Consider the following 13061-nt stretch of genomic DNA (forward strand, 5'->3'; position numbering starts at 1 on the left):
CAGCCAATTTTTAAAATTTCCCAAAACTTTGTATTACCTTTTATTGACAACGGCTATAACTTTCTATATGTCATCGGCGTAAATATTCATAATTGAATGACACACGCCCTTAAAACTAAAACAACAACAACAACAAATCATTAATACTAGAGGGGCGTGTCGCCCACGCTCCGCGCACTGCCCCCACCCCTTCGCTAAGAAAATACTGATGACATGATGACACTGAATGATGTAAAACCAAGATCTCGAGAACCTGGGCAACCCGACATGTACAAAATTCAAAATGCTATATTTTCGCCCCCCCCCCCCAAATTCGAAACCGATACATCAAGTTTATTGATGTTTTAATATTTTTTGGGGCTGGGATACAACATGTACATGACTATTTATTTTTCGAAGTATTTTTGTATTTTATCTATCAGCTTTCCAATCGTATAGAACTTTTTATGTCTCTATTTCTCTTGAGGGGATTGGGTCGAAGCGCTAAGTATGACATGCTTTTGTTAGGACGAGATGTCCCAGACTCCAACATATACACATGTGTACGTGAATGAATCATTAACTTGAAGTACAAGTCTGTTTAGTGTCTGACTCTAATCTCATTCTGCCTGTTAATTTTAATCTTTGATTACTTTTGCACGATGAATTTCAGTGACGGAGGACCCCCTATGCCTTCTGGAGGAGAAGGAGTGGATGCTGAACTGAAACAATTTATAGCGATGGAGACACAAAAGGCGAAGTTTCAACAGCAAGTTCACAATTTCACAGACCAATGCTGGGACAAATGCGTCGATAAACCTGGTTCAAAATTGGACAGCAGAACTGAAACTTGTCTTGTAAATTGTGTGGAGAGGTTCATAGATACCACATTAAACATCGCCAATCGTTTCCAGACTATGCATCAAAGACAAGGAGGCCATTAATCAACTTTGCTGGGGCCGGTAAGTGTCTAGCCTCTAAGCTCTTCAGAGGTTGATTAAAACGTTGCCCCACCTATTGCGTATTTTGTTTGTAGATTTAATACCGGAAAATCAGCCGGTTCAAGACTTTGACTCGGGACTTCGGGACTTGGGTTTCTTCTATAAATTCAACTTTAAGTATTACAAAACCATGCCTATGGCAGCATTAACGAGGGAGAGGGGTGGGGGACTTGTAGGTATCCTACAATATTATTCAACAGTTCAATTTTCTTTTTTAAATTCTCAACGTCAACATGAAATTTCATTCAAATCTAGAATAGCTAGGACTTTTGTTAGCACAACTGAGCTAGCTAGGCAGGGAAGGCCTAAGACTGTCTGTGATATTGATGCATTTCAGTGTATTCCTTTGTCATTCATATTTACCACAGGTACTCACATTTTGGAGGAAGAGGACTAGTTGGAATCATAACTGCAAAAGATGTTTTCAAACTGGAGAAGATGAATCATGCAGTTGGTCTTGATGTTTGCAGTGCTGCCAGTACTTGTGTGGACAGCAATAATAATCATGGACATCATCATTATAGAGACTTGAAGACATTGGACTTTGTATAATCTGTTATTGGAACTCGATGTGAACTCTAGAATTGATGACGGATCTTTACATTGGACAAGTTTCTAGTACAGCCAGTGATATTTTGTAGAGAATAGAAGTTTTAGTAAACTGCCCCTCCCCCGTCCCCCCCCCCCCTCCCTCCTCCCTCCCCTCTCACATGAACAAAAAAGATGAGGATATTTCAAGGTTTAGATGCATTCATGGATTTAGAGTTTTAGACATTTAGTTATTTCAGGAAGAATAGTCCTATTATTCCCTTGTAATTTGATTTGATTGCATTAGATTTGATCAAGTTTGTTTAAAAACAAGTCTTATGCAGGTGAATTGGGGAAACAAAATGTCTAATCATCCTTTAATCATAAAGCTGTGTCCATGCATTTCTTTAGTTTTTACCCCCATGATCCATCTAGGAAATGGTTTCTATACATGTATGTGACATTTACGTGTATTTGGTTTCAAAATGTCAGAGATTTTGGGGGATTTTAGAATACATGTATTGTATTGTTGTGTATCTGAGGAAGTGAAACAACCGATATTCTATGATATTCTATGATAACTTTTTAATATTTTTAATAGAAATTGAAATCTCTTAACTCTGATACATGTATTTCTGAATGCCTTGGGCGCCTTTTAATTTGACCCATACTAGGAAGTGATGCCAGTCAGATAATGCCAATGTCAACGATTTGAAGGAATTAGTTTGTTTTCCAATATAGAGCATTAAATGGTATTTTCTCTGTATTAGATATATAATTAAAAATTCTGCAAATATACAAGTTCTTTTGTTCTGTAGCAATTTGTAATAATATTGTAATGAAGGCCATTTCTGCATTCTTGTCAACTCTTTAAGATTTCCATGTACTGGTAGTGAAAATACACGAGTTGAGTAGTTAGGCTACTTTCATTGTAAGAAAGGAATGGTAGAAAAAGAAAGAGAGAGAGATAGAAAGAGACAGACAGACAGAACAAGAGAGGGCGAGGTGGAAGGAATATGACAGAAAGAGAGGTAGAGAGGGAATCGGAGAGAAAGAGGGTGGTGTGATGTTTTGTCCTCTTTCTGTAATTACATGTCCAGTGAAATCTTCATAACTAACTGCTTAAGTACATTTATTTCTTTCCTTTGTAATTGTTTTTCTTTCAATTTATCATTACATGTATTTATCAGTTATTGGCAGGAGATGGAAATAATTGAAGGAACAATATGCAAAATGACAATGCTATCAAATTTAGTGTAGTAATAAAATTCACTGCAATTTATTGATCAACTTACATTACAATATACATGTATATTGGCATGACAAACAACTTTTATACAAATAAACATAAATACATCTTTGTACAATTTTGTTGGCATTGTATGAATCTGATATTTACAGACTAGAATTATAAAAAGAAAATAATACATATGAAAAAGGCTGACATGTTCAGTATATACAAAGGTTAATAAACACATCCAAGTATTTATTGTTGGGCACTCACTATCTATTCAACATTCTAAAACACTTTTCCAAAAGGACTTAATCAAAGCATTCTATATTTTATCACACAGTGACAATTCCATTGAAATACATTTAACTCCAGAATTTTCTTTTAAAATATCTATTCCTTGATAAAGTATATTGATCATTAATGCCTGCACCTAAATCTTCAGAATAGAAATATGGAAGGTGTGGATATCTGGACACTGCCTAGCACATGACCTCCAATGAATACAGAATTGCATTTCTATTAATTTGTTTGTAGACGAGTAGATATGGTTCGATTGTGATAAATTTGAACATACTTGGTATGTGAACTTGACAAATTTAACCCCAAAGTCACCTTCTCAAGTATTTGTACAGGGGTTATCTTTCTACCTGGGGTAGATGACAAGGGGGGGGGGGGGGTGTCTGAATGGGAATTGGGGGCGATAGTTGTCCTGTATTCTTGGAAAGCTGGAAACAAAGATTGTATAACCGATTTACTTTGTACATTACCAGTTAATAGTATTCCACCAATTACTTCTCAAATTATCCAATTCAATTAAATCAACACAAACTCGCTCCCTAGCCTAACTCTGATATTCCTATCACCAAAATCATTTCCAGAGTAACACACACACAAGAAATACGCTACAAGGCACAGAAATAGAACAAAGACTGTTTGGTCAATAGTACTGTATACCCTGTGTTAAAGTCTCCATATCCTAAAATACTATTCTCTATTACATGTACAACTTACTAGTCCAAAAAAGGCTACTGGTCTGTTGTATTGCTTCCCAATGCTTGAGAAATACTTTTCTTGAGGGCAAGTAGCAACATTAAATACTGATGAGACATGATAGACTTTTATAACAGCAAAAAACAATCAAATACATATACATGTACATTCTTCACAAGCGATACATGTAGTCTAATTGGAAAACTGAATTGACAATTATGGTCAATTCAAAGTGTTCTGGAATTACAGTCCCAGGAAATCTTTCTATTTTGAATAAAGAATATAATTAAATGATGTACAGTCAAACCTGCTTTAGTGAGCACCTGTCTACAAAGACCACTCTTGTGTTTCCCTTGGGCAGTTGCTAACTCACTATAGACAGGTTTGACTGTATTACCTGATATAAGGTACTTCCAAAACAATTTGGGTTGGCTATCAACGATTCACCAAGTTGATGAAATATTGAAGTTTATAAACGTTTATTACAGAACGACACAGGTCACTTTTTGGTTATTCCGTAAACGAAGCTATTTGAAACTCTTTGGTAGGAAACTCAATTGTTGTGAAAGCATCTCATATAAATTGATATATGATATCATCAATTTGTATATTTTTTTGTCAAACACAAAAATTGTCTAAAATTGCCATTCCCTAATGCATGGAATTTACCCAATGCAAATGGGTCTTGTGTGTAATACTGGACGGGGAGCACATACATTTTTATTATTTTAGCCTCTTACTAAGCATAACAGAGAGAAAACTGTTAGGAAATGTAAATAATGCAGAATTGACAGTCCAAACAATATTTTCCAAAATCACAGTTGGAAATATGATTCATGCCAGAATATTGATAATTTATATTCACACCACAATGAAACACCACTGGTAGATTCTCTGTTTCATGCTTGTTTTTTGGGTTAACAAACAAGAAAATGCACTTCATGTTTGAAAGTAACACACACACAAGAGGTACAGTATTCACACACTGATCGTTTCAGGAATCTCAAGTTTGATAGCAGAGTAACCTGGGACCAGATTCATAAAGCCTTTTTTGCAATGACAAATGACAAAAAACAGTGACAAATCTGCTAATAACCAATCAGAAGCAAGGATTTCGGTAGCTTGTAAAAAAAAAAACGTCATTTTTCACTGATGACAAGTTTTGTGAAACACCCCCAGGTTTCCTTGGCAGAGGGTTTATATTCCATCCTTGAAACCATAGCATTGTTCAGTCAAACCTGCTTCAATGACCACCTGTATAGAATGACCACTTGTCTACAAAAGACCACATCTGTTGTTTCCCTTGGAAATGGTTTCTCATTGAAACATGTACTAGAGAAACCTGTACATAAAGACCACCTGCCTATCAAGACCACTTTTCTTGTCTCCCTTGGCTGGTCTTTATAGACAGGTTTCAATGTACAAGGTAATGGTACATGTCAAGTATACAAATACATGTTTATCTCCTCATGTATCTCTCCTACTGTCCCCCTACTGGAGAAACTACGAATGTGTCGAGATGACTGAAAAAGTGATATGTGCTCTTAAAATGTATATCACTTTTCAACATCGCAGGTGGAGTATAAACCCTTCAGAATATACCCGTTTCATTTTTTTAAGGAACTTGTTATCCCAAGAGGATTTTTTTTTTAATAAAGAGAGAGAAAGAAAAAGAAAAAAGACTAGAACTTTTCATCTCCCCCAAATACCATAAGTAAGCACCACATTATTTGCCCTTGCTGAAAGTTGGTGGTAGAATGTCGGGGGGGGGGGGTAAATTCTAGGAGACAAGATTGTGCTCACATTAGAGACTTTGGTGGTGAGCGCTTTATAAGCACCGTTTTTGTTATCCTTATTATCATTTTTTGATTTTTTATTATTATGTTGAGACATCATCTGAAACATTTTTATCACCAAAATGTGTTGAACAATTCTACAAGGATGACTATACATTGTGCATTGTATTCAGTTCACTGTGACAAATCTATAAAAAAAAAAGTAAATATTCATCCATGAACTTTAACCAAAATAAATACAAATACACTGGACATTCAATTCATGATGTCATACTGAGCCTTTTCAAATCAATTCTTATTTGGCATCCTGGAACCGATAGTCAAAACAATACACCACAACAATAGCTCCTTTAAGAATCAATAAATTAAATAGAATTTACATTTACCAAATATTAAAATAATAAGAATTGTGCCAAGAGCACATGAAATTCAACCTGATACGGAATGGAAACGATTTGAAATTTGAACGACATCAAGGTATGAATGGCAAGATGGTGTACTGGTAAAAAGTGGCCCAACTTCTAAAGCAGCAAAGGTGACGATCTTCTGGCGTATACTCCTGTTAGGCAAATAAAAAAGAATAAAGTGTTTGAATTTAATATGTCACAGGCTTCAACGAATAGAGTAGTGGACATTTAAAAAGTGAAAATGACAATGATTGCTTATAAAAATTGAAAGTCTAAAGCATTATGATGATTGCTTATGCATGTACAGTGTAGCTAAAAAGCGTAAGCTCTTATAAATTGCCATTTTATTTGTTATCACTTTCTTGTTTTTTTTATAACTCTGTTTTGTATTTGTATGTTTTAAATGTTTTTATGAAGAGTGTTGAATAAACTTTGAATTGAAAATTTGAATTGAATTCTTTATGCTTTTTTTTAATTCTCAATTTCTTACCCGTTTGGTCGACCAATATTGATTATGGCCACAATAGACCAGTTCAGAGACAGCGCATGTAGAAATAACCCTCAAGATATCCGCAAATAGTTTAAACATGGAGTAGTCTGACTTTAAGCATTGTAGATGTCAAAGTGATGGAGATATTACATGAAAACCTTTTTATGGCTCTCTCCCAAACCATTCATCATCATACATTTCCCTCACCTGAAGACTCTATGAGAGACTAAAAGGGTATTTCTTGATGGGACCATGGGTTTGCTGTATGTGTGGGACTTGTACACCAGTCAAAAGACTACCATCTCTCTTTAACTGAATGTTGACCAAATATAAACAATGAAGAGAAGCCCGCCCATCTATTACTCACCATATCCGGAAGAAGCCTCTTCATTCTGTCATCTTCTGTCATCCTGTAGGACAAGAAACATAGGAGAAAATAAAAGGATGCTGGCAAATACCAGATATGAACTCAATACCGGCAATGGTATTAGAATATAGTAATTAATGCATCACAGGGGAATACATTGAATCCACCCTGATATTAAGTTGGTTTTAATAAAAAATAAAAAAAAATTAGAGAAACAAATGAGTGAAAGTTTGAACAATATCCGATTAAAAATAGGAAAGTAATGAATTTTGGAAATTGTCATCAGTGAAACACAAACTTCTCATTTTTCTGCTTTTATCAAAATCAACTTAATATCAGGGTGGACTTCCCCTTTAATGAGCTAGGCGTGGTACACTGTGTTTGCCTGGCCTTACTCATTGTTTAATCATGACATACAGTCACAACACAAGCCATTTTTTTCTTCTTCTTCTTTTCTATGTTTTATTTTTGTTTCTTGTTTTTGTTTTGTATGTCAGCAGGTAAACACTACAGCTTTTTGCATCTGTGTTTTCTTTTCTTTTTTCTCTTCTTTTTGTTTTCCTTTATTTCCCTGCAGCAATGGACATAAACTATGATATAAACTTCATGACAATTTTGCATAATGCCTTCCCTTCCTCTTGTGAAATTAAGTGTTTGCAATTTCAAACAATGATGCAAATGATTCTTTGCAAACATTGTCCTATTCCTCTGTTTGTACATGATATCTGATAGTAAATGATACATTTTTTATACTAACATGACTTAACATTAACAAAGTACCACATACATAGTATGGACATGTTTACAGATGTGATGACAGTGACGATGTAGAGCATTAGCTTTTAACAAAGAGCAAAGATTGTATACTTCACTATTCCCCCCCCCCCCCCCTCCCCCAGGAAAAAAATTATAACACATTAATAATTGAATAAAATAAAACAGTAAGTGGGAAGAAAAATATCTTGAAACATGACTTAGAGGAAGATTCTGGTTAAGCGCACTGAAGAAACATGTAGGTAATAGCATGCCGAAATTGCACCAGGGGGGTGTTTCATAAAGCTATTCGTAAAGTTATGCATGGCTTTACGAACGACTTGTATATGAAGTGCCAGATAGGATGCCCCCCAATTTTTCTGATATTTCCAATAAGCTCAATTAAATTATGGCAAAAAATATACTTTTATACTGTTATAATAAGAATGTTAAAATCTACATCTGCGCAATTCAACTTTAGTTGATGCAGTTAATGATTGAGCGTCCCATTTGGCTTTTCATATACAAGTCGTTCGTAAAGTCAGGCGTAACTTTACAAACAGCTTTATGAAACACCCCTCTGGAGCAATATTTAATGAATATTTTGTTTTAATTTGTTTGATGAACGATACATGTATTCCCATGGAACAAATATGAATTCAATCAGTGAGTTATGTCTAGAGTCTAGACATTGATTTTAATCACAAGAGGTCATGGACTATTTCAGAAAAAAGAGAAACCATTGCATTTATGTTTATATAGTGCTCTTCTACCTGCACATTCTAGACTGTCTACATAAGTTAGGTGTAATAAAGCAGTCATTATTGTTACTTTTCCTTTATTTCTTGAAAATCTAGATGAGGCAATTATATCTTAATGACACAACAAAAATAATGACTGATTAACAATTTATTGCCTGATGGAACTTCTTATCTTTTCAAATTCAAAATATGCAGAGGAAACGCATGAAAACCACGTAAATAGGATGAAGACAAGTTACATTTCGACTCGTTTCAATGGAACACAAAACAATAAGCATCATGGTAACACAGAGTATTTTCTTCATGAATCCAGCACAATACAATTTTCATATTGCCCATGGTGCACTAGATAATGAGTAACTGCTGTGACTTGATGTAAACAGGCTTTGGCAGCAGACTGAAATTTTGACTGCTTTGGGTGAACAGGAACTTTTATCTGCAGAGATGCTTCTGGAAAGAAATGCATTCCTACAACTCACCAATCTAGACGAAGCCCTGAGAGGCCTAAAGATGTCCCGTCCATTATCGTCCGCATGCCTACCTGTTAAACTAGTATCAGACAACCAATCGTTATCAACTACATCACTGTTACTGTAACTACTACTACTGAAACGCAGCCTGGACATACTTCTCTCTGGTGACCGGGACCGATACGACGAACCCTTCAGGATGGACCTTTCCGGCGACTTCCTCTGGGAGCGCTCGGGGGAGATGATCTGGCTAATGGGGGTGGTGGAGCGCCCCCCGCCGTGCTGCTGGGGGCTGCTGGAGGTGCGTCTGGAGGTGGAGGAGCTTAGGGTGGTGGTCCTGAGGGTGGATGATCTCTGGTTCTCGAAGCTCACGTTGGCCGCGCTGGCGTTGGAGGTAGACATGGAGTGGGATGTGCTGCGACGAATCTCCTGCCCGAGCCGCTCTCTGTAAGGTAAATATTTTGCCAAAGGCATAAGAGTTTAGCATCATGTGGGGAATATCTGCTGTTTCAATTAAAGAGCCCTCAATATTTAGGAAAGCTTTTTTCCCAACAAAAGCACCAGTAAAAAGAAAGTCACACATTTCCAACAGAATCGCTTTCTTAACCAAAATACACAATACATTCCATTCAAATTTATCTAGCAGGGAAGGACAAGTATCTGTACATCTATCATGCCCATTTAAGGCCCCAACACAAAAACAGAATGTCGCTGATTTCCAACAGAATCACTTTCTTAACCAAAATACATGATACATTTCAGTTTGAATAATCTAGCTGAAAAAATTAGTATCTACACGATTTCATGTGCATTTGAAGCCCCAACACACAAATAAGAAAACTATCACTGATTTACCATAAAGCATAACAGATACTCTATCAGTTGGTGCACATACCATCATACTGGAATCTTTTTTTTTAAATGCCACAATATGAAATGCACTTTGAAGGAGAGGAGGAGATCATGATGGTGAGGATATGGAAGGGAGTGGGGAATGCCAGTCCTAAAGCTACGGTCATACGGAACCGACTCTTGGTCGCTAGTAACTTACTTTTCAAATCTTTCACTTGTCAACTGTCTGCGGGCCCTCTCTAGTTCAGACTCTTGTTGGGATGACCTTGATCTTAGCGTCTGGATCTCTCGAGATTGAGTTTGTCTGAGTATGGTGACAGGGAAATCAAAATCATGTAAAAGCCACAGTAAACACGCCAGTTAAACTGGTTGACTGAATTTGAACTGCAAAGCAGTGATTGTTATTAGTCTGATATATTTGCACTGTCTTTATAATGAGCCTGTTGATATGAGACAACTCATTTCACACTTGGACAATTTTCATAATTCATAACTGATATAACTGATACTGACAATGGATATAAGAAGTGTCAAGAAGAATCAGGAAATATAAACATTACTTGAAATGCTATGTGTAAAGATTTAGTGTTAAAAAAGGCTAATTTACAACACAACCAAATTTTACAAATTTCTTTAATTCACTCCAATATATAGGAAGAGGGAGAGAGAGAGAGAGAGAGAGAGAAAGAAATAAACTAGTCGAAAATGATGCCTCCGCCATAGAGCGATTTCACAAACCAAAACAGAACCAATCTTTCAAAATCAAGTAGACACATACTTTACTAATTTAATACAGATGTATTCATTTATTCAATGATCTCTCATTGCTCAGCATTAGAGATGCAAATGATATTTTTCAATGTTCTTTGGTCTGATTTGTCCTTTTACTTCCACCAAATGTGATTGGTCAGCTTCTTGACGTAGAATTGTTTTTTTCTTTGTCTATCAATACGATTGACGGTTTGTTTGCTTGTTAGGAACATGTCACTTTAGTTACAGTTGTTGTGATAGTGTCATTTAATTGGTAAAATTATCCACAGTATTTAAGTTCAGTTCCATGGTGATTGTGTACAGTTTCAATTGTCACAATTATAGAAAAAGAAATATGTTATCAGTTTTTAATTTGTTATGATTCTGATATGTCTTTTTTATGTTATGTTAATATGAGCTATATTTAATGTGTTTATACTGCTGATTTATTATATAATTTTTTAATCTATTGTCATTGTGTTTTTGAAATGTCTTGTAAACTTCTTAATTCATCTTTGCCACAATGAAAGACAAAGTATGTTTGATAAATCGTTTTGAAATGAAATGAAATGAAATGAATTTATGAAATAAATATGCTTGTTAAAATCGAAGGAGTAGTAGGCAGGCAGAAGCTTTTCATACAAAATTACGTGCCTAAAAATAATTATCTTTCTTCCGACATCAAACAGTTCTTTAATAGAGAACAGATACAGTCACTTCTCTCATTGACTTTAGCCTAATGCTCAAATTAAAACATTTTTTTTTACAGACAGTGCATTGGTTGCTAGGAGAGGCTGTAGCTTAGCAACTGAATGATCTTAATTCTTAATCATAAATTTTCGTATTCCTCTGTGAAACACATTAGGAACATTTGGTTAACACAGTCAGGTGATTAGACGTGGGCTTTTTCATAGTTAAGAAGGGATGTGAGATAGAAGAAAGGCCAATTTCTAGAGATGAGCTTGACCATGCACAAGCAAAGCAAAGTTCTGGAGATGAGCTTGACTATGTTGAAGCAAGGCCAAGTTCTGGAGATGAGCTTGACTATGTTGAAGCAAAGCCAAGTTCTGGAGATGGGCCTGACCATGTAGAAGCAAGGCCAAGTTCTGGAGATGGGTCTGACCATGCAGAAGCAAAGCCAAGTTCTGGAGATGAGCTTGACCATGCAGAAGCAAAGCAAAGTTCTAGAGATGAGCTTGACCATGCAGAAGCAAAGCAGAGTTCTGAAGACCTGCTTGACCATGCAGAAGCAAAGCCAAGTTCTGGAGATGAGCCAGACCACGCAGAAGTAAAGCAGAGTTCTGGAGATGGGCCTGACCATGCAGAAGCAAAGCAGAGTTCTGGACATGGGTCTGACCACCCAAAAGCAAAGCCAAGTTCTGGAGATGAGCCTGACCATGCAGAAGCAAAGCAAAGTTCTAGAGATGAGCTTGACCATGCAGAAGCAAAGCAGAGTTCTGGAGACCAGATTGACCATGCAGAAGCAAAGCCAAGTTCTGGAGATGAGCTTGACCATGCAGAAGCAAAGCAGAGTTCTGGAGATGAGCTTGACCATGCAGAAGCAAAGCAGAGTTCTGGAGACCAGCTTGACCATGCTGAAGCAAAGCCAAGTTCTAGAAATGAGCTTGACCATGCAGAAGCAAAGCCAAGTTCTGGAGATGGGTCTGACCATGCAGAAGCAAAGCCAAGTTCTGGAGATGAGCTTGACCATGCAGAAGCAAAGCAGAGTTCTGGAGACCAGCTTGACCATGCAGAAGCAAAGCAGAGTTCTGGAGATGAGCTTGACCATGCAGAAGCAAAGCCAAGTTCTAAAGATGAGCTTGACCATGCAGAAGCAAAGCAGAGTTCTTGAGATAATGTGATCACAAGCTATTTTTGCATCTATAATGAGCCCTGTGACCTTTGACCTTCAACCTCGTGTCCCCAAAATCTAATCAGCTTATGGGCTCTGCAAGATACATACATGACCTGAGTTTGGCTGTAATCCATCAATCGGTTCTTGAAATAATGCGATCACAGACGTAAGGACGGACGGACAACCCGGAAACATAATGCCTCCGGATACTTCGTAACGGAGGCATAAAAAGAATGAACAAATTTAAAATGATGTGCATCTTTATATTTACATGTTCCTAGATTCACAGAAAGCAACAAATTAATGAAATAAACAACAAACAATTTATAAACATTACATGGCCATCATTATCATAGAAAAAAGTGAGTAAAACATGCAGGTAAATTTATGCTTGCAATCATTCACATGATCAAAAGCCATAACGCCAAACTCCAAAGCACTCACATCTTGCTATCTGCTAGAGCTAAGCGGTCTTTGATCAGCTGGAGCTCGGACCTCTGTTCCTGATTGTCCAGTTGCACCTGGAACTCCTTCTCCCTGTTGCCTGCAATCAGCATCTCCAGGTTCCTGACGGTCGTGCGTTCGGTGCCCACCTGGCTTCGCAGCATCTCCACTTCTCTCTTCAGGTCTTCGGTTCTCGCTTCGGCCTTTGAGGAATGGTAGGAAATAAATAAATAGAAAGATAAGACCTCTTAAGAATGATATGTTTTTACTCCTAATATCTATGCTGTGCATCTATCATCAAACACAACTTTGAATGCCATAACAAATCTTACAGAGGTACATGTACTTGGTACTAAGTTGGGTAATCCCTTTGGCAGCTCACTC

General features: G+C 36.8%; 1 protein-coding gene across 2 annotated transcripts in view; it reads right to left on the reverse strand.

Moving 5' to 3' along the window:
* Nucleotides 1-2758: 2758 nt before the first annotated feature.
* Nucleotides 2759-13061, reverse strand: part of LOC576511 (centrosomal protein of 135 kDa) — a 39322-nt gene continuing 29019 nt past the window's right edge. For both annotated transcript variants that reach the window (XM_030980874.1, XM_030980875.1), the window contains 5 exons: nucleotides 12678-12880; nucleotides 9828-9932; nucleotides 8935-9221; nucleotides 6793-6835; nucleotides 2759-6087 (listed from right to left, as the gene is read on the reverse strand). In XM_030980874.1, the coding sequence (XP_030836734.1) occupies nucleotides 6831-6835; nucleotides 8935-9221; nucleotides 9828-9932; nucleotides 12678-12880 (600 nt within the window). In that variant the 3' untranslated portion in view covers nucleotides 2759-6087; nucleotides 6793-6830. The remainder of the gene's footprint in view (nucleotides 6088-6792; nucleotides 6836-8934; nucleotides 9222-9827; nucleotides 9933-12677; nucleotides 12881-13061) is intronic.

This window comes from Strongylocentrotus purpuratus, unplaced genomic scaffold, assembly GCF_000002235.5.
Source record: "Strongylocentrotus purpuratus isolate Spur 01 unplaced genomic scaffold, Spur_5.0 spur5_scaffold_11, whole genome shotgun sequence".
Taxonomy (NCBI): Eukaryota; Metazoa; Echinodermata; class Echinoidea; order Camarodonta; family Strongylocentrotidae; genus Strongylocentrotus; species Strongylocentrotus purpuratus.